Source organism: Cheilinus undulatus, linkage group 12, assembly GCF_018320785.1.
Source record: "Cheilinus undulatus linkage group 12, ASM1832078v1, whole genome shotgun sequence".
NCBI classification, from domain to species: domain Eukaryota; kingdom Metazoa; phylum Chordata; class Actinopteri; order Labriformes; family Labridae; genus Cheilinus; species Cheilinus undulatus.
In genome coordinates, this window is record NC_054876.1 from 23,585,554 (window position 1) to 23,608,358 (window position 22,805).

Sequence of the window (22,805 nt, forward strand, 5' to 3'; positions counted from 1 at the left end):
TTGATTTACCCAGTTTTAAAAGGGTGCCAATAACTTGGTTCAGCCCATTTTTTGAGTTTTGTGTAAAATTATGTCAATTTTGTCTTTTTTCCTTCTGATTTTTTGTGTTGTTCCAATGCACATAAAGGCAATAAACACATGTATAGCAAAAACATCTGTAATTGCAACACTTTCTGGGAGAAATGGTGTATTTTCTGGAAAAATTCCAGGGGTGCCAATACTTTTGTCTATGACTGTATGCACCATACACCTGCATAAACCCCACACAACACAACTGAATACTTCTTTTAACACTGTTAAAAAAGCATATACTTACAAATATAAAATTAATTAGAATTAAATAAATAGTACATAAATTCTATAAAGGCAGAGTTTGGTGTGAATGGTTCATTTTATTACTGACATTCAATTTTTGTAAAAGAACCAAGGCAATGCCATTCATAGAAAGTCCAAAACCAACCATGGAGCATTTTAACAGAATACAACTGGCATTCAGAGTCAGGTTTACAAATCGTGTCCTAATTATGTTTGGGAATAAACTTAAGAGACAAATTTAAAAAAAAAACAAAAACAAAACAAAAAAAAACTAGATCTGTGGGGAGTCAGAGTCATAGAATCCCTAAACGTGATGAAAAACATCAGAGGAAACAGGATGGGATGGATGTGCTGCATTCTTTCTTTAAAGAAGAATCCAGAAAAGACACACATGGTCAGAGTGCTCTGTCCCAGCGATAGATTCCCTAAACATTTATACTGCTCTGATATTGAACTCGTGGGTTATAGATGCCATTTGAGAAGTATTACTCCTGGTCAGTTGACTAAAATTAATTACAAGCATAACCTTTTACAGTTAGATAAATTCACTGACATCATGACACTGGGAGGACATGGACTGATTTCATAGTAATTTTAATTAGCAAGTCTATCCAAAGTAGTTTATACTAATTAGATGTCAGGGGTTATTTCAAATGTCAACACACATGGCAGGAGGAGCTGGGATGCAAAAATGCTGTTTCTTTGTCACAAAAGCGGATATTTATGTTTTAAATTTAGAGGTTGGTTTGCCTTAAAATATTTGATGCTTAACTTTCCTTGAAAAATGCAGTTTTCCCTACATGGGTCACTAACAGAACAACTACATCTGGAATCAACAGCTGGCAGGCTTCTCTAACAGTCTATTACTGTGATGCACATACCCATTTAGTTTCCAATGATGTTCACACAATGAAAACAAAGTTGTTTATGCAACAGTTGAAATGTTTCTGACCATGTCAAGTGCTCTGATGTAAATCAAAATCTATGAGGAATGGGGCTAATAATATAATGTTATTCAACAGTACAGAAAAGTCTGTATGTTCATATTTTGACAGGAACATGTGCAAAATACATCAAACTCTACATTTCATTTCTCTTAAAAAAGAAAAAAAAAAAAAACACAGCATTGGTCAGGTTTGATCCTACATTAATTATGTATTCATTCTCAGCCCTGTAGCCAACACTTCCCAATGAAAAAAAGAAATTCATTCATAGTAATAAGACCTTTAGTAGTAGTGGTAGTAATAATACTGTTTAAGGGTTAACTCATGCCTCTCCTGTGCCGTCTGCGCCATGCTGATCCCACTCCTAACAGTAGAGGGCACTGGAGTGATCACACCAGCTTGAGGACGCGTCATACAGACAGGAGAAGCCGTAACACTGGCTGGTCTCAAAGATCATAAGGCTTCATTCCCTAAAGCTTCTCAGTCTAAAGTCTGTCTTTGTTCACAAACATGTAAAGTAACAAAGAACGTTAAACTGCTGGGAGGCTTTGGAGAAATCCTGCCCTGAAGTTAACTATATAACAACACTCCTCTGGTTTAATATAGATGCCATACAGAGCAACATTTATATACATTACACACAAACAGATTGGGCTGTTTTCATGTACACAAACACGGCAGAGGGTATTTGGTTGCTGACAGCCTCAGAACAGCTTTGGAGCGTTGCTAGTAGAAATGACTTTAGTGCAAATGCAACCAAAAAAAAAGACAAGAAAAAATCATTAGGAAGGTGGGAGCACAGAGGGGACATACATGAATGCTATGGTAACAGTGGCAGCGTGCAAGCTCTACATATAAGCGTGCATCAGGACTCTCAGGCATTCACGAAACATTAGTCTTTCAATTCAATCAACACAACTTTCCCTCTTTTCCAGGAGCTGGCTGAGTGTGTGTATGTGTGAAAATAAAATTGCTCAGTTTTCAATAGAAACATCTCATGAAATAAGAGAGCAGCAGGAGGAGAGTGATGGTCCTTGAAATCAGGGGATTTTTTGATTTGATTGGTTGATATATCTGGATGGAGTGAGGTCATGAGTGGATAAAGGACAAAGCTTTAAAATCTGTAAAAAGGAAACGAATGTGAATGAAGTAAAGCTAACAACAAAGTTAGTGCTCGATGCCGACCCTGGGGATTACGTTACTCTCCACATTCTCAAGTTCAAACACAAACTGTGGCCTCTATTTCCCATTATCTCCCTCCTCTCTCTCATGAAGTCCACTTCTACTTGCTGATCAACAAGCAGTAATGCAAAAATGATGTGAAAAATAACATCTCTTTAACAGTAATACAAAAATTTGGCGACGATGAGTAACTGTTTTTTTTTTTTTCCTTTTTTTGCTGGGACCAGCCAAACAAGTTTGATGCAAATATTGGAGTATATATCAGAGAAAGCTTTGACACATGAAATGAAGTTACACCATTGTTCACATTTAACTAGACCACACCAAAATTCTTCTGTTTAGCACCAGGCTTCAGGTCATGTGATGGCCTCAGGAAACATTCAGTCTTTTCATGTACACCTAACTACTGTCACCCAAAAGTGAAAGTCTTTATCATAACCAGTTGAGAAATGTGCAGACTTTGGGAAATGTTAAGACTTTGTCACTGTTTGAAATACAGCCGCAAGCTCTGACTCTTAACACCTCACATACAGAGAAAACCCAAACACTGAAATGTTCATCAAAACGAGTGATGCACAAATAAAAGCCAAATAAGACGTACAGGACTGGAAGGAAAAGAACATAAGATGAACTCAGAGATGCTGCTATTGGTCTGACATCTCTTTCTGAATCTAGGAGATGTGGAAAAAAGTGAAGTGACACTTTAGTTTCATACAGAATTTCACATATTGAGGACACCATGAAAAAAGTACCGATTAACTTTGAGATGACATTCCCATCTTCCCATTTTTGTATCAGTTTGAATCCCAACCGAAAAGAGAAAAAAAAACAACATCAGAAAAAGTGCCACCCACCCTTTTGACATCATTGCTGGTATTAAATTTAAACTCAGTATGGAAACATTTTAAAGCTGACTGATGAATTCCTCGGCTTGGATGCCTTTGGATTTTTATCTTCATCTGGTTATGGATGATTCTTGTTGACTTAATGGGATAGCTGACTGCGCCACCTGTCGAGTGCAGGCAGAATTTGGCAGACATAGTGTTCAGATTGTGTTTTTATGTGCATGCATGTACGTCCTAGTACATAATGATGGGGCTCAGAGGCTGCATGGAGCAGGAGACTGCTCCTCAGAAGGTGAACAAGGCTGTTCAGGCTGTGATGATGGACCAGTAGATGACTCCTCCCTGTCCAGTGGGAAGTCTGGGTATGGCTGAGAGGCAGGCTCAGGTTCAGCAGGGGTCATGTCATGACGTGACGACACATGGTGGCAGATGGAGGGGTGAATGTCCAAGGTGTCAGAGGAAGACAGAGAGGGGTCCTCTATGTGTGATTCAATCACATCTGGAGGGAGAGGAGAAGTAGAGGAAGATGATGTTGTTGGAGTGTTCAGCAGGGGCTGGGGAGCAGAGGTGGCACAAGAGGGGGGAGAGGAGGGGGTTTCTTCTCCTTTGGATGTAGCAGGTCCAATATCGCCCTCCTTCATCCCTGTCTCCTCCTCCTTCCTATCATCTGTAGAGGCGCCATCATTCTGCTTATTAATGGTTTCTTCCTGTCCTGCAGGGCTCTGATTGGTTGCAGGGGTGTCTTGATTAGGGCCATTGGAGGCTGGTGATTGGCTCTTGAGTTGTGAGTGACAGAGGGGGCATGTCTCCTGGACATATAGCCATTTCTTCAAGCAGCCAGCGTGGAAGAAATGACTGCAGGGAGTGATCACAGCACTGTTCATGTCCTGGAAAGAATAAAAGCACACACACGGGCCATGTTGTTATTTTCATTTCACAATTTTCCCATAAGTGTGACTTTCAGCCTAAGAATTCTTCTTGGCCATGTCTGTTCATATAAACCCAAAGACTGAGCTCGTACCTGGTAGCAGATAGCACAGATGTCGTTGTATTGCTCCAGCTGTGTGTTGCTTGCCGTGGGGAGGCTTTTGATCTTGTTTACAGCATCTCTCCTGAGCAGGAAACTCTGCCAGCCCAGCTGGGCTCTGAGCCACACATTATAGTACGAATGGACCAGGATTATAGTGCTGCCCATCACACTCCACTCCCCAAATACTGTCTCTGACACACCATAGCACACAACACACACTGCAACCTGAAAGGAGGGAAAACAGCAGCAGTTAAGTAGAGATACTGTCATCCTGTGTGTCAGTGATGATACTCTTTTGTTTGCCATTATGATACTTAAACTGCATGTGTGAAACACACCAGAAACTCCAGCAGCCTGTAGGTCCCGTTGACACAGTAGATAACTTCATCCATGTTCTCCACAGGAGCCTTACGAAACTCCTCCACCATAAAGAGGACATAGATCAACAGAGTGCCAAGAACCTGCAGATGTTTGGGAAGACACTGTTGGCATCTAACTCCCTTTTCCCTCTCAAAACACTGAAGGACACTTTGTGTATGTGTGAGCAGATATCAGCCCGTGTGTTACCTGCAGTGAAGTGAGGATAGAGGAGGAGATGATGATGAGGAGCCAGAAGTCCATGTGGAAGAACTGACAGATCATGTAGGCCATGTAGGCTGGAAAGATGAGCAGGAACAGACACAAAGACACAGCTCTGAAGTGCTTCCACAAACTCCTGAAGGACACAAAGAGAAGAAAAAAGAAGTCATCAGTAACTACTATGTCTGCAAAAGTTTTCTTAACTTTGAACAAATTTGTACTTGCTATTACACTGTACTGTATAAGAGAGGAAACTTTAATTGCTAAGAAAAATAAAAACACAACTAATAAATAAAAGATAAAAGAAGATTCATACTTGTCTCTGGATGCCCCCAGGGCCAGGACTATGGGGTCAGCTATCTCCAACATTGACTGCAGAATAGAAGCAACAACAATGAAGAGGATGATGGAGAGGAGGAAGGCTCGGTGGATGACCTGTAGCTCGATAAGACCGGTCTGAACAGCCAGGATCAGCAGTGTGATGCCCTCTGTCATGCCCCTGCAAAGACAGGAAACAAACATAATAAATTTGACCAAAAAACAACTGACACCTAAAACAAACACAAACAGAGATACACACTGACCTGTGCATGGTGTTGTCATTCATAAAGGCTCTGTAACCCTGCAGGTAGAACTTGCAGAGTGTGAGAACTCCCAGAGCAATAAAAGAGACGGTAAAAACCAGACCCAGCAGGGAGTACGGTGTACTGCAACATTCTGCAATACTGAAGAAAATAAGGAGGAAGAAGAGGAGAGAAGAAAGAGATAAACATAGGAACAAACTTTTCAAACTTATTCCACTGTAACTACAGCAAAAAGCTGTGTTATGCATGTCTTCTTACAGTATCAACTACATTCCTGTTTGTGAGCTACCTTATTTATAAGAAAATAGCATTTTTGGTTTACCCCTATTCTTTAATTAGATAAACAAAGAGAGTTTTAAGTAGCAGCAGAAGAATCATGTTTTTCAAATCATCACATTGGATCAACCCAATGGTTTATTCGCAATCTCAGACAACGGTATTCAATTACCCACAATCCAAGGGTGTTAGATCAACATCTGTTTTTGGTGGAGCTGCAAATTTTGACTGCAATTGCTCCGAGTCAGAGAAAAAGTGGGCAGGAACGATTTAGCTCTGTGGTGACAACACATGGTACCACATATGTCACTTGCCATCAGATCAGCCAGTAAAAATAAAACAAGACTAGGTTAAAACCTAGTATATGGCTGGCCGCATTCATCTGGGATGCCTGTTGAAATGCCTGACTGAATTGTGTGTTCTGGCAGAGGGATTTTTGTTGGGGTGTGTAATGCCCCTAATGTCTGTAGGGAGGGAGAACTGACGGATCCCAAAAGTTTAAAACATAAAGCCCTGTTAGCAGGAAACAGCTAAGCTGACACGCCAGATTGACTCATATACATTGCATGGATATATTTTACATGCATCTAATAAAATAAGTAACACTGCTTTATCAAAATATTACCCAAATAAATCAAAATCTAAATGGAGCATGGGGACAATAAATAAACATAAAACTGAAAGTGACTAAATTTTACATAATGTTTTATATTAAAGCCATGTTACAAAACCTGGTACTGTCCTTACTGATATGGAATTTATTGTTACTGGTGACTTAAATTTATATAGCTCCATTTTCCCCTCTCTTTCCCTGTGTAACATCATCCCCCCTCCCCTCCTGCTTGTCTTTTATCACATCTGCGTTCCAACAGTGAAAACCAAACAAACAGGTAACTCTTCAGCAGACCCTGGATATACCAGACAAGCCGACTGTAATGATTGGACACCCATACTGAAACCGACCGGGAGTAGATTGAAAACATATTTTCTGTCCAAGAAAGCTTTAAGTGTTGCTCTCTGCGCTTGTTTTGATAAAGGCATACAGTCTAGTTCAGACAAAACTGCCGCTGTGGCCAAGTCCCAGCTAATCACTCCACTAGCAGGCCTTGTATACAATCACTCACAAAAACTAACACTTTCCACTTTTCATGCCAAAGCAGGTCAGCAGAAGAGCGACAACATTGTTTACTGTTGCGGAAAGCTGTCAGTGTTGCTCTCTGCGCTTGTATTAATAAAGGAATGCTGTCCATTTCTGACCAAAGTGCCGCTGTAGCTAATTTTGAGCCAATCACTCCACTATCAAGCCTTCTATACAAGCACTCACACAACAAGTAACCCCTCCCCCCTTAACTATTGCATACTCATGCCAAAGCAGGATGGGGGAAGAGTAAAAACAGCTTTTCTGTGATGGAAGCTTACAGTGTTGCTTTCTGCACTTGTTTTTATCAAGAAATGTCCAGTTTTGACAAAAGTGCAGCTGTGGCTAAACCTGAGCTAATCACTCCACTAGCAGCCATTGTATACAAGCATTCACACAACAAGTAGCCCTTTCCCCCTATCACATACTCATACTGAAGCAGGTCATCAGAGTGAAAACATCTTTCCTAGCATGAAAAGCTTTCCCTTTTTCAGTTTCTTGAGTTAATTGATTATTTGGTCTGGTGTTTAGGTGAATCCAGCCTTCACTATCTCTTCCGCAAATTCGGCTTATAACTCGCCCCTTCTTGTACTACTGTCCAGGAATTCTGTTGATGCCCAGATCACAACTTAACATTTAGCCTCCCCAGCAGACCACTTTTTGTCTATTTTCTACTCTTCTTCACAACCTTGAATGTGATACGCCCACTAATGATGTCACCGTTCCCAAGAAAGAACTTTTTGTTTCCAGCTGAGAATCAACTTTTCAGGTTCAGCACCAATTTTTCCCCGGTCAAAATTAGGTTCAGGAACTGGAACTGGGACGGGTCCCTGCCAGTCTGAAAGGCCTCTCTAGGGCTGACCTCAGCAGTTGGCAAAAAAACTCAATTACAGTAGACTATTTCAACCTATAGAGGGCAGTTGCTATGTGCTAAACTGAGTGTTATAATGTCAAGATTTGGTCCGGAAGTGATCAACAGTACTAATGAATTTACATTTTCATACCTTTTCATCTGAAAGAAATAAGTGGTTTGAGGGTTTAGTTACTCTTTGATGTGTTTTCCCATAAATGTTTTTCCTGATTTCTTAAAGTGTGTTTTTGAATTTCATCTTATATTATAATATTGATTTTGATAAAAGATTCAAAACATTTAATCATCCTGCCTACAATAGTTAAAAGCTTTTTTTTGATTAAGGTAAATTTAGTGTGTGACATTCACACTTGTTTTGTACAGAACTCAGTCATTTACAATACATGAAGTGATGAATAAACAGAAGCATTTCATAGAGGCTCTAAATACTGTCCAGTGTTAATGTCGTTGACTAAAACTATGACTAAAAATGTTTGTCGACAGTCTTTTTTTCCATGACAAAAACTAGACTAAGATTAACAAAATTAGATCTGTGATGACTAAAACTGACAAAAACTAAGTTTAGTTTTCGTCAGGATGACTAAAACTAGACTAAAATGTTATGTAGTTTTCATCGGATATTCAAAATCTGTGATATTTCTCCACTGTGGGTAAATCTGTCAAAAAACAATGCATCCGTAGCTATTCTGCCTCTCAGCAGGGCCCCAAGGTCTGGCAGAGTGCATAGAACACACTGCCATGACTTGGTACCAGACTTGGCAAGAAAATAAATGCTTGGACTAAAAGTAAAGACTAAAATGTGAGGACTTTTTATGGACTAAAACTAGACTTAAATGTCTTGAGTTCTTGTCGACTAAAACTAAAAAGGATAGAAATGACTAAAATGTGACTAAAACTAAAATGCATTTCATTTTAAGACTAGAACTAAGACTAGAATTAAAAATAGCTGCCAAAATTCACACTGATACTGTCCCATATCAGCAACATAGTCTCAACAGTGTTATGGTCTTACCTGGTCAGAAAGAGGAAAAGGAGCCTCTCCCGTGAGGTAGGCTGGTCTCTGGTGCTGAAGTAAGAGTAGATCTGCAGAGCAAACAGCAGCAACCAAAAACACATGAAGAGAACAGGGAGGACCAGCTGGTTCCACAGAGACATACCCAGAGCGAGCAGCCCGTACACTTCCACCACCTGGGGACCGGAAGAGTCACAGGGAGACAGAGGAGAGAGGAGATGAAGGTTATTGTGAAAAGGAAAGATTTATTTACAGACTTTTCTTAAGTCTAATATTATTAAAATTCATGTATAAAATTGGAGAAGTTCCTACAACATGCAGCCAGTTTTTCTTCCTTTCTTTTTTCATTACCTGAGCCAGCTCCCTGTAGGCAGTCTTGGCCAGGTTGTATGGCACCAACAAGTTCGAAGCCAGGAAGTAAATGACCTCCAGGCCAGTGAAGATCATGGAGAACTTATTGATGAAGACGATGGTCTCCAGTGGGACCAGACACAGTCTGGCCACCAGAGGGAGGAGGTGAGCAGAAAATAGCCAGATCCTTTTGGTCTGCATCACACAGGAACATAGCGTACACACCACCAGCTGACCTGAAAGATGATGAGAGAAGATGAGGTGGAAAAATAAACAGGGCCCAAGGTAAAAGTCACCCATGCACACATGAATATGCATAACATTCAAAATATGACTTTAAGTAAAGCTTTACTGGAACTTTGGCTTTGGTCAAGCTAATAGCTTAAACTTAACATGAAATGAAAATACTGAAAGCTGTATAAACAGATGTGTCCACTACAAAAGCACAGAGAATAATCAACAACAACGTTTCTAGCAGTATACCTTTATCAATGCATTCATATTTTTTTTTTTTCTCAGGCTTTAACTCTGTAGTTTTAGTACACAGTGTAGTCTGTTTATAGCAAAGTAGACTCCATATCACTTTTCTGTGAAATGAAACCAGATCCTATGGACCAGAGAACATGCTGTACATTTTAAGGTATAGGAAATGTCACGGGCAGCAGATGGTGATCAGAAATAAAGGTTTGATCAGAGAGGGGCCAAATTGTTTGACATCTACGTGATACATTTGGGTTTCTGACAATTTTAAACCTATATTCTCTTAAACTGTTGTATAATGCTGATCTTTTTACACCACCTGTTCACAGGAAGCTTGACTCACAGACATGCTAGAGCTTTGACGGGAGAGCTGTGCTTTTCTTACAGAGGATGGATTCTTGTTGTCAATAAGACTCAAACTGCACGACATAATCATTTCCTGTCATGTGTTCTATAAGTGTTAACCCATGCACATATGTGTGATTCAAACCTATGAGTGCAGTGGTGAATCTATTCATGGAGAGGGGTTCCAGGTAGACAGGTCCTTCATGGCCAGACTCCAGCTCGCTACGGACATAATCCCTGAAAAAGAGAGGTCAAAATGCTGCTCTGAAAGTCATGAACACACGTGCATCAAGTTACAATCAGCTGCAAGACAGAGAGGTGTGTTGATGGGACAGAGAAAGAAACATCAGCAATTACTAAGAAGGAAATGGACTACACTTTCACCTAGGTAAAAGTCAGACAATTTTTTGTTTGTCATTCATCAATCTGATTCACAGAGAAGGCTGATCAGAGCGTTTGTCCGTTTTCATCCTGTTTAAAATATTTTATAGCCTTCGAAGCCCAACAAATTCCAGAAACAAACTAGAGGTAGTGCTCAAAGTTCCTACATTGTCTTATTGTGTATATATATATATATATATATATATATATATATATATATATATATATATATATATATATATATATATATATATATATTCTGCTGAGACAAGCTCTCTAATACAGCGTACCACGCTCTCCTTCATTAAAAAGGTCATCACTTGTTGATGACCTCTCCCCCCTTTTTTGCTATCAATATAAACCAATATTAATCCATCCAGAAAATCAAAAAGAGGGACATCTCTGAAACAAAATCAAAATAATCAGCACCATAAATACTATTTTTGCACCATAATAAGCGTTATGCTCTAGCATGCTCACTTCAATCAACTAAAACACTGAAGAAGGCACATGAATAAAAGCTGCCTCAGTATTGTAGGCCTAAATAATTCAGCCAAGTGTCTTTAAAAGATGCCAATTAGGCATGGGATAAGAACAATAAACACTTTTGGCTTCTTGAAGTAAAGACACATGTGAGTAGAGCAGAGATAATTACTTTGCAGTAGAAAACTGTATAAAACTTGTCCATGCTCTGCTGCACTAAAACAAATGTAGACTAAAATGAACCACGTTAAGTTCAAGGTATTTTGTGACTTTAATTTGGAGTGGTACCAAAATGTGGCACCGAAATCTGTTTTTTGATTCAAATCAGTACAAATCAGATGTCTTGGCACCAATGCCACATTGGTACCAGACTACGGCACTAATCCCTACACAGCTACAAAAAGTTCTTCGACTGTACTGTTAGTTTTCATTACATTTCCTCTCATTGTTTGGCTCAGATCATCTTCTGATAATCCAGTGCACACAACACTGCAAGTAAAGCATAAAAAGGTTTTACAACTGTGTTATAACCCCTTTCTAAAATCATAACAAATTAAAGCTAAACCCCTAAAAAATGATATCATATATATGACATACATCAGCATTATAAGAGCTACCTTTTATGAAAAACAATTTTTGAGAATTAAAAAAAATATATATTTGAGGTACAATATATATTTTTAGTTTTACTCATGTCATGTCCCATCTGTTAACAAAGAGGAGGTTGAGCTTTTGACCTATACTGCAGTCAGTCAGTGGTGAGTGCTCCAAATGTTTAACTTCACTCTCATTCAAGGCCTAAAGTCAGATTAAGAGTTTGATATTTTCAAGGAAATGTCCAGTGTTCGTACCTTGACACTTGGTGACCAGCAAATAGCAGCAGAGCCGTAAGAACGTACAGGTAGAGTTTAACCAGGTGTTGGCGAGGCAGAGTCAGGAGCACCAAGCTCAGAATGTAACCTACAAAATATTCACAGATTCACACACAAAAGACAGAACTCATCAATCACTATAGTAGAGACAAGAGAAACCATGTGCATTATGAAAGCATCTTCATTATTTCCTGTTTGTTGACCACAAACTGTTTTCAGTCACATAAGCGATCTGCTTAACGTGCGTGTGTATGTGGCAGATGTTTCTTATGTAACAGCATGGAGCTATTTTTGACAATCAGCCGTTAGGCTTATCGAGAAATAGGCTTCTACCTAAAAACAAAGTTTAAAAAAAAGTCAGTGCATAGCAACAGTTAGTTTGGTTTTAGGGCCTCTCATTTATTCTGTCTGCCCACCCACAGCACCCATCAGCACATACCAAGCCCATTGGCTCATTAACCAACTGCAGCCAAATCTGACACCACAACCACAGACAAACACACAGAGAGAAAGAAAATCTACTCTGCTTTCAGTTAGCCATTTCATGTCAACATCATTAAGATACCTGAAATTACCACCAGATTATATTTCACAAGTATTTGTCTTAATGATTGGATCTGTGGCAGTCTGACTGGTGTGGCATGATCCACGATGGCAGTCAATCTTCAAAGTAGCATACCTACCTTTTGTATCCTGTTTACAAGGTGTGGCATTGCTTGAATCACATGTGAGGAGCAGCAGATAAAGTTCAGCAAAACTCATGTAAAGACATTCTCTTGAAAACATTTACTAGAAATGACTAAACCAAAACTGGTAACCTAACTGTTAATCCAGCAACAATAAGGAAGAGGGTTTTAAATCTACATTTGAGATCATCACTTTTCTTTCTTCAAACACGAAGTTACAGCACTCTCAGAGAGGCTGTATGTTTGTTTTATCCTGTTTTCTGGTTGTGTTTGACAGAGCCACCAAAATACTGCAAACTTGTTTTACTGGTAAAATTTACTCTCACTGCAAAAATGCCACCACTTGAACCAAAGCAATACAGCTGGATTATGGCTGTATCCATATATAGTTTACTGTCAAGTGAAACAGTTTTGTTGAGGCAGCACTTGTCCTGGTGCCACACAACCCCTCCTGACTCTCCTGATATCACTGCAAAGCACAGCCTCATGGCTCCCTGTCTGCACAGTGTGTGCTGAGGTACAACAAAGATGGAGGGGCAAAACGGAAGAAAGCAATGCAAATCTTACTAAAGCCCTATTCAGAAATACACAAAACTAATGAAATGCCCTTAATTTTTCAAGGTGGGTTGCATGAGTGCACACAATGTTATTTTCTTGTCCATATTTTTCTAGATAAAATTTCCATGAAAAATGAATGCCAACAACCACTGCTTCATTATCAAAGTGTCCAGTGATGTGTGGTGTAAACTGGGCACAGCATTAATATAATCTGTTTCACAACAATCCAACAAAATTCATTCATACATAGGGGCTGCATTTTTAGGGACATAAGCAGTAACAGTGTGTCTATGTATGTTTAGTGTGTATGTGATACCAATACTGACCAACATAGTGCAGGTAGAGAGCCAGGTATTTGTACTGAAACAGGGGGTTGTTAGAGAGGCTGGAGCGCTGGATCTTCTGGAAGAAGGAGCTGACGTCCCAGCGGTACAGGACATCCAGCAACATAATGCTGGGAACACGAAGACCCACATTGAGCACCGCCTCTACACGGTCCTTCACTGCCATGGCCTCAGCTTAGCCTCTGATCAGCAGGCAGAACTGACCACTAAGATGGGATGTAAACAGTCGGTGCACTGCAGAGAAAGAGAGACAATACACAAAATGAGGACGGATATTTCATGAGTTATAGTTTGTAGTGTAAACTTTCCCGCAGCAGTTATAAAAGGACAGCAATAAATGAGGAAATATATAACTCTGTCACCATTGTGACAGGAATTGTGGGTCAAGGTTGATAAGCTTTTGGATAGCAGAGGCTAAAGCTTCCAAACAGTGATGTTTTGCAGAATAAATGAAAAAACACTGCAAGTTATCTAAACTTGGCAGCAAGTTCATAAAAGCAAAACTGCAGAGCTAATGATTTTAGGTGTGGTGGTTAAACAGCGAGTTAAAAACCACATTGGGTAAACAGACAAAACACTGGAGTTCACTTTGTTGGCTGCATTGCTAAGACACATGAATCTTCCAGTGGTGTTTCAAAAGACACAAAACACTTGTGAGGCTTTCCATTACATGGCGGGGCTTGGCTTGACTCTGCACAGCAGCCCAGCGGAGCAGAGGATTTGCTTTTCCACCATAACCGAGCTAGCCGTTTGAGGGCGCATGTAGAGCTGATGATGCAGCGTTTTGAGTCCTCCTCAGTCTCTCTACACCGTCTGATCTGAATGACTTTACATCGTTTTAAAGCAAAAATCAAACTGTTGACTGACAGCGCTGCAAGCTGCTCTTTTCACATTCTCTCTCTCCCAATCTCCACGATTAGTAAACAAACAATAATTCACGCTTAGCATCAAACGGAGAGGATTTTCCTGCATAAAGGTTAAAGAACAGTCTCCTCATTATTGATTTGTGGGTCTCTAAAGAGCAGAAAATGAACACAATCACATTTTACTGGAGCGCAAGTTAATAAATTAAAGACAGACTCCGTCATAGGCTAAATGTTTCGAACATCTACAGCATTTTATATTTTCAAAGCCTAGAATTCATTTTTCAATAAGAAGGGGTCAAACTTTTGTTATTAGTAGGTGGAGAAAAAGGTGTATTCCTGGATCTGTGCCTGGTCCTTCCCGATCTCACCCGTCAGTGTGAGAAGCCCTGTGCAACTATCGGACCGTAGCATGCACAAAAATCTGGAGTTTTGGTCTTGTGTCATAAATGTTTAAGTCATACAGTGAATGCTGACACCACTGTAACAGAGTTATGGACAGCTGGAGTAGAGGCATGGATAAAACGTATTTCCCCCATCTCCTCATGGGGTGAAAATTTATCATGGAGGGGTATCAGCAGCAGAAGGGGTAAATCCCCCCAGCAAATCGGGCCCAGCAAAGCGCTTCGACGTCAGCTTGGCACATTTGGAGGTGGGACTGGCCTGCTTTGGCCCTGCTCATGAGCAGGGCCTTTGAGATTGTGATAATTGATGTACATATGTATTTTTCACATTTTATTTGATTAAAAAATAAGAAACAGACTGAAAGTAAAGCTGATGTCTCTTCATGATCTATATTTACGTGAAAAGTGCCCTGCTATTGCTCCTGACACTTTAAAATAGTTAATGTGGCAGTGAGTAAAGAAACTGAACACTGCTGATCCTCCCTCAGGTGTTTGAATCACCACTTACCCCACAGTATAAAACCAATGCATCTTTGCATCCCTAGAATCAAAGGTATAAGAATTTTAACAATAAGGGTGGGACAAAAAATCGATACACTGAAATATCGCGATACTTCCTGGCGTGATACTGTGTCGATATTTTAAAATGCAGTATCGATATTTAATTAATTAGCTAATTCTTCACTTTGCTGGTGCAGTAGTTTGTGTTGTAATTTCACCCCCTGACCGCTAGTTGGCGGCAGGCATCGACAGCTGGCAGTTGACTCTTGCCTCTTCTCTCTTGAGACAAGGAGATCACGCGAGACTTCCGGTCTGCGTGAGCCGGTTGCTTGTACCTACCCAGCAGAGCAACTTCTGCTGCATTCATAGTGGATGTGTGGACTTATTTTGGCTTCCAAAACATTAAAGACAGCACAAACTTAGACAGGAGTTAGACAGTCATTCGCAAGATATGCCACGCCAGAGTAAAATACTCAGACAACACGACAAATCTACGAGTTAGGCATCATCGCGTTAGCGCTACAGCTAACAGTTAACGTCAACAAACAAGCCCGCTGAAGCTATCGCTGGTCTCTACTCGTGCAACCATAATCACAGTCATTTTATTTGTAAGGACCTGTCCCGTGTAGTGTCGTTAAGAATGACGGCTTTGGTAACACAAGAAAGAAACACTGGCCTGTCACATCATGCCCTTCGCAAAACAAAGTCCATCGGTCCTTAAAGCTGGACGTGACGATCAGCTCGTCTCCATAGTCTCCCTCCACAAACACATGATGTGATGACATAAAAAACTGATAAAATATGAAATATAAAGGATTGGAGTACATTCACTGTATAATAATGTATTCCCTTTTTCTTAAAAAAAAATCACGGTAGCATTTTAATTCAGTGCAACAAATGGGGAAAATCCTCATCTTCAGATTGAACAAATATAGGTAAAATGCAAGATGATGCAGGACTATATATTTTTAAATAGCTTAATTCTACATTGTTAAATTCAATATTAACTTAAAATTACATAAGTTATACATATTTATACTACACACATATGTATAGACTTTATGCACTTCATATTCAGTATTTAGCTCAGTCTGTGTCAAATTCTGTGAAATTGATACTAAATTGTTGTGAATAAACTGAGAAATCCTGCACTTGACCATTTTATAACTATTTTGTATTCTCTAGTTAGACATATTCTGTGACGTATTGTTACACAATTTTCTTGCAATATATCGATTGTCGCAGTATCGCTGTGTCGTGATAATATCGGTATCGTGGACCATGTATCGCGTATCGTTTCGTATCATGAGGTACCCTGTGATTCCCACCCCTATTTAACAACCTTCAAAAGTTTATTCCAAAGGTGGCATAATGGTGAAAACTAATGTGGAAAAACTACAAGATATGAATGTATAGTAAGAGGGTAACATTCATCTTCCTGTAGCTAGTAGAAGAGCTGTGACAAAACTTCATTCACATCAGAACTGGAAATATTTCTAAGATCCTGAACTGATTAAAAATACCCTAAATCGATACTTTCAAATATACGTCATTTCATCTTAAGTGCATTTTCAACAGCAGACAGTTTGAGCACATTAACCATAAGCTTGTATTTCCTCCATTCGTGGTCTCCACCCTCCCTCGTACACAGATGCAGCATGGGATAATGCTTTGTAAGCCACACTTCTAGTATTAGCAGTGCAAGCTTTTAGCATCAGTAATGTTTATGGAAGTGTCTGATATACTGACATAAAAGCTGCACTGTCAATGAAGCCATGAGACACTTGGACCATCCTGTTTTCACTGGAGAAAAGTGTTACAACCAAGTGGATTCTACAACCCTCTGGGTAAGAGGAAGAATGGCCAGACTTGCATGCACAGTATGCTTGATAAAAGTAATGTATCCTTCTTCAAGAATGAGTCAGAAGCCCAAGTTCACATTATGCACCACCATCTGGGGGTTAAAATAAGCAGAACAGCCAGCAACTGCTGAGCAGCACAGACATTAAAGTTCACATATCAACATATCATCTGTCATGGTTTGATGGTGACCATGTTAACCATATTGGTTAGACTAATTATGAACATTTTTTATCAGTACAGGTCTACAATCTCAGTCGAACGCTCTGTCTAAACTGTAAACGCAGACGCCCACCACTAAGCGCCACTGTAGTTGTTCTTACTGACTACTGCCTTGCTGCAACAATGTTCTTCAATCTGTTATCAACAACTGCTAACTGCTTAAACACTGATAGTGTATTGTATGAAGTTAAGTACTATTTTGATCTAGAAAAGAGGGATGAAGTTTTCCAGAGCCTGTGACAGGTTATACTCACATATAACCAAATCATTGAGAGATGAAATTTAGTACAGGAAGGAGGACGTTAACCTGCAAAAAGGTTAAAAGCTGGTGGTGCTAGCACTGCTAATGTTTAGGCCTATAGTCAACCAAAGAAAAACTTGGTCGACCAAAATCGCACCCAGGTACCAACCAAACTATTGGTCATTCAGGTAAAGAAAGAAAAAAAAACATCACCTCATTGGGGACCAGTTTAATCCATAAAGGTTCCTCACTGCGCTTACTTGGTTCTCTAAATGATCCTGAAATTAACATAACAAGCCTTTGGAATCATTAATACATTTTTTTAGGCTCATCACGTTGTACTAAGTAAAATAATCAATTAAGAGACGATCAGCGTGCACCTGCCTTTGATAATAAGATCTCTGTTATCCCAGTGCGATAACTTTACAATTATATAGCCTACAAAATGACCTCAGATCATTGTTTTTGATTCATTTATAATGGTAATTAATAACAGGATCACTTGATCCAGCCCACGCCGGGTCATTTACGAGCATAAAGCAGACAGCATGCAACGTTTATTTATGGAGGTGAGAGTGAAAAAGTTCCCTCATCGGGACTTTATGACCAGCAGACATTGTCTTTTATCACCTCTGCTTTCTGTCTGTCTGTAAGGCCCTGTCCACACAGAAACAAATTCAGGTGTATACGCAAAAGTTTTTGTCATATCGGCATTTCATTCACATGGAAACGGCGTTTCTAGTGACTGTAAACGATACTTTTTGAAAACCAGTCCCAGAGTGCATGAATCCATAAACGACTACCATTTCGTCTCTGTATGGACAGCTATCCGCATCTTTCTTGAAACGATTACGTCACACATAGCGTAGCTCTCTTAAGGCTAAAACGTCTTCTCCTCCTCTCTTTTCGTGCATTTCCGGGGCAGAATTACAGCGCCACTTACAGACTTGGGATATTCACCACATTGTTTTCAGTTGTTTGCAGTGGTTCCGTGTTTACGCAGATATTTCCTAAAACGATTCCGTCTTTATAGAAAACTTTTCCAAAACAAAACAGCAATATATATTGTTTTCATCTCCGTGTGGACGGGGCCTGAGAGAAGCTAACGTGAACACTTCAATACAAACAGCCTGCAACTTTGTGACAAGTTGAAACAAATCCATTACCCTGAGCATGCTTTATTATGCCTCTTTAATCTCAAATAATAATTTTCAGCTCTTAAGTACACACCAGATTGGAGCAGATCCTGAAATAAGCACTTCTTTGAAACAAATTGGAACACATTGTGAATCAGCAATCTGTTTGAATTGAAGATGTAAACCCGAATCAGAAATAGAATCAGACTGAATTGTGAGATAATGAAAGATTCACATCTCCTGTAGCAGACCCAAGCTGACCAAGGAAGTTAAAGTGTGTGAGTTCAAGCTGTTTCTGAAACATACAGCAATTTCACTAAGTGATGTTTTGCTGCTTTCTCTGAGTTTTTGTGTGCTTTTGCAAGATGGGTCAGTCAAAAGGTACACGTACTACAGCCAGATACAACTGAGTTTGTTTGGGTTCCTCCCCTCATTTACTTACACCTGCCAAAGACATATTTCTCTCTGCTGTTCATTTAAGGACACATGAAACACAGTCCTGGGAAATCTAGTCTGAATCGAGATGAAACTGCTAAGATCTGCATCCACATAAATACCACAAAGTTCTTACAGGTCCAAAAGTAAGGTAAGAGTATACAGTGCAGAACAACATATGAAAGCCCGGATGCTTTAAACAACTGCTTCACTGACCCAACCATGATTTTCATAGCCAACTCCATCAGTCTAAATACAATCTAGACTTTGATCATACAAAAGTGTCAAAACTTGGCCAGCTCTACAGAACATATGAGTGCTTTAAAAAAAAAAAGTATGTTAAATTTCTGCCATCAACTAAAACAATAACACAATAAAAGTACAGATACAGTTTACAGTACAGTTTGACTTCAACTTCCTCCCTTAGTCCTCAAGCGCGTTTACGTGCCTGGGGTGAAGAGGTGAGAGGTGGGTCAGACACAGCCAGCAGTGACGAGTGAGGAGACGGACCCAGGTCTGCTTAGTGGCAATTTTCTTTTTAAAAAGCTGGTAAATGAAAGTTGAGATAAAATCAAACTTGTGGGCACATTCTGCAGTGAACTGTTGTTTACACTGAAGCACAACAAGTTTCAAGTACCACCTTCAGGCAAAGCACATCTTTGCTAATGTTAGCAAAGATGCTAACAACAACACGGGATCAAGCCATGGTTATCAAGCTACACTGTCAGAGTCCAGCAGACCTGGATTTGGCCACAAAACTACAATGTCTAAGCTAACTAATGCAATCAGTAATGGGTCGCATTTCAGGCAGTTTGTCCAAGTAGGGTTACCATCGAGCATGCCATCGTGCATGCGCAAATGGGCCGTTGATCCAGTAGTGACCAACCAACTCGATATGGAAAACGCTAAACAGCAGGTTGGCCCTCTCGTTGGGAAATTTGAGTAAAAAAAAAACAAGACGGAACAGCTGACTGACATAAAGTATTATGCACATTCTGCAGGAAGGAGTTTTCTTTTCACCAAAGCACTTCCAGCTTAAAACACAACATTAACGCGAATTTGTAATTGAATAGCCCTGGCATATATATTCCCTTCTTTTTTGAGTCTGTTTGCTTATGCAAAATGAAATGCGATTTATATTGATTAAGCAGAATGATATTTAATCATGATTAATCGAAATTAATCCACAGCAACCCTGTGATTAATCTGATTACAAATTTTAATCGTTTGACAGCACTAATATATATATATGAACCACCTTTTTTTGTTGTTAAGAACGCCATCTCCTGTACAACAAGAGGCTGAGCCAAGCAGCACTTTCCTACTTCTCCTACAGGAGAAGTGGGAAAATACACTGGCTTGATAGCTGTTTATGTTGGGGGATTCAGTCAAAATGTTCCAGGCTCACGGTGGCATCCTTGAATGTGTGGCAGCAAGGTACCCAGCTGTACCTGATGTTAAGGTTGTAAATTCTGCCAATATTCAAGGCCGGTGTATGAGTGATACTGCTGACATACACTACATTACCAAAAGTATTCACTCACCCATCCAAATAATTGAAATCAGGTGTTCCAATCACTTCCATGACCACAGGTGTATAAAATCAAGCACCTAGGCATGCAGACTGTTTCAAAACATTTGTGAAAGAATGGGTCGCTCGCAGGAGCTCAGTGAATTCCAGCGTGGTACTGTGATAGGATGCCACCTGTGCAACAAGTCCAGTCATGAAATATCCTCGCTCCTAAATATTCCGCAGTCAACTGTCAGTGGCATTATAACAAAGTGAAAGCGATTGGGAATGACAGCAACTCAGCCACAAAGTGGTAGGCCACGTAAAATGACGGAGCGGGGTCAGCAGATGCTGAGGAGCATAGTGTGCAGAGGTCACCAAATTTCTGCAGTCAATTGCTACAGACCTCCAAACATCATGTGGCCTTCAGATTAGCTCAAGAACAGTGTGTAGAGAGCTGTGGTTCCCAGCCCTTGGTCAATACAAATAATTAATTTGTGTTTCTTGTTCAAATTTAATATTTAGTTTTTACTGTTATCAGGATTTATAATGCCAACAAAGTTACAAGTACAGAAGGCCAAAAGGCCAAAATGTATGCACCAGTAAACACAATTTTCAATATTACTCTTCCAACTAACTATCAAAGTGAGACACCTGGGCATATATGTGATTAAAACTTTCTTAAAGATTTCATAATGTTCGAACAGGAGGCCTGGGATTTAGTCTTTTATAAATAAGGTCAAATGTGAAATGATCTTGTTTTCCTCATTTAAAATTTTTGTTGGTTATTTTAAGTCCATAATGAGTTTGTAGCAGATCAAATTAGACCGAACCAAATCAAATCGAACCGAATTGTAGTGTATCTGAATTGGGTTTTGAATTGAATGGTCTTAAGAAGGACAGATTTACCCCCCTATTAACCTTATCAGCTAAGATCTGCTGATACTGTTACCATGCTGATAATATTATGCATCCCTAGATAGAAACAAAGGTATAATAACGGCACCCCAATGTAAGATTTTTAAAGTGATAAATAAACTGTAACGGTCACTAACGGCAGCTTTAAAGACATCTGAGAAAAATCTAGTTTTTTTCAGGTCGTTTTCAACAAGTGCAACAGTCTAGTCGGTATAAAAGTGTCTAATGGGTTATCGATTAAGTTTGATCGTGCTTACGATGTGGCACGTGGAGGCTCAAGTCTCGAACTTCATTTTAACTGTCATTTCAAATTTAACCGATTAAAGAGTTGCTGTTTCTTAACATTGTTGCAGAAGAGGACAGGACCCTGGTGTCTTACATAACTGAATTCACCGAGACTACGGCTGGCCAGAGAGACATCACTCACAGAATCCAGCTTATATAACGCGTCCGTCTACCACTGTATTTTTAACTATGGTAATCCATTAACAGATAGCTACATGGCATGAGGTGGTTGTATTTCACCTGTTTGGGTTTATTTACACCGTTACTTGCTCAGATAAAGCACCGAGCCTCCGAGCATTACGGATGAGTGAGTGCTGCATTGATTGTGGTACGCCATGAACTCTAGTAACCCCTCCGTCTCGACGGAAGAAAAAAAATCTCCCAGCTACGTCGCAAAAGACTGCTACACTTTGCTAATTTGACTGGTTTTAAGAGAGAAACTGATAAAGAGCAAAGGCCAACTTTCTCAGTTTGGTTTTCAAAAGCGTAAATGTGATGAGTTGGTGGTGTAGCCGTAGCAGTGTACGTGCTATATAGTGATGAAGAGCTGCATCAAGCACGGACCAGGCACGGAGCCAACAATTCATGCTAACGTAGTCAGCTAGCATCGCTGTCAGTTAGCTACTGTCAACAACCAATCTTACTACAACACAACTGAGAATAAAATCACATTAACGCGTTAGCTCGAGTCAGAGCCCCTCCTTACAAAGCAGCATTCACACTCAGAGTTAGCGTGAACCATCGTCAGACTAGCACAACCCGTTCCCACTTTCTACTGAAGTCCAACTGTATCATTAGCCTAGCTAGCTATCACACTGTTAGGTATCCTGGGCTAGCTATGGCGACCAGCCAAGAAAAAAAGAGAACTTACGGTGCAAGAACGAGGTTCGCAGTATGTACAACAGTTTCTGGGTGCGTTTCAGGTCGGATATCGACCATTTTAACTCGGCACCGCCCGAGTTAACGGTCCTCGCGATGGAAGCACGTCGCACTCAAAGGATGCGGCCGATCCGTTCATCTCACCTAGCAGCCATTACCCTGAAGTACCAAGAAAGATGTACTGGGCATGCGCAATATGGTGTGTGCCATTAGATATTTTGGCTTATGCTCTTGGGTTGTAATTTAGACCAGGGTAATTTAATGGTATGTTAATA

The 22,805-nt window shown here is 40.0% G+C and overlaps 1 protein-coding gene across 1 annotated transcript; it reads right to left on the reverse strand.

The window, feature by feature from the left end:
* Positions 1–350: 350 nt before the first annotated feature.
* LOC121518839 (RING finger protein 145-like) lies at positions 351–22,680 on the reverse strand. Its single transcript, XM_041801499.1, has 12 exons — positions 22,523–22,680; positions 13,259–13,510; positions 11,668–11,776; positions 10,098–10,189; positions 9,128–9,363; positions 8,777–8,952; positions 5,480–5,620; positions 5,212–5,394; positions 4,884–5,031; positions 4,655–4,777; positions 4,308–4,541; positions 351–4,173 (listed from the first exon to the last, which is right to left on the reverse strand). The coding sequence occupies exons 2-12, from the start codon at positions 13,440–13,442 to the stop codon at positions 3,541–3,543; spliced, it is 2,259 nt and encodes a 752-aa protein (XP_041657433.1). The 5' UTR covers positions 13,443–13,510; positions 22,523–22,680; the 3' UTR covers positions 351–3,540.
* Between the last annotated feature and the right edge of the window lie 125 nt (positions 22,681–22,805).

What these genes read in the sequence shown, in the direction of transcription:
- LOC121518839 (XM_041801499.1), bottom strand. Translation starts at nt 13,442, where the DNA reads ATGGCAGTGAAGGACCGTGTAGAGGCGGTGCTCAATGTGGGTCTTCGT. An exon ending in ATTCACCACTGCACTCATAG is followed by an intron (nt 9,364 to 10,097) that starts GTTTGAATCACA and finishes ATCATCTTTCAG; the next exon opens with GTCAGCTGGTGGTGTGTACG. An exon ending in AATGACAACACCATGCACAG is followed by an intron (nt 5,395 to 5,479) that starts GTCAGTGTGTAT and finishes CTGTCTTTGCAG; the next exon opens with GGGCATGACAGAGGGCATCA.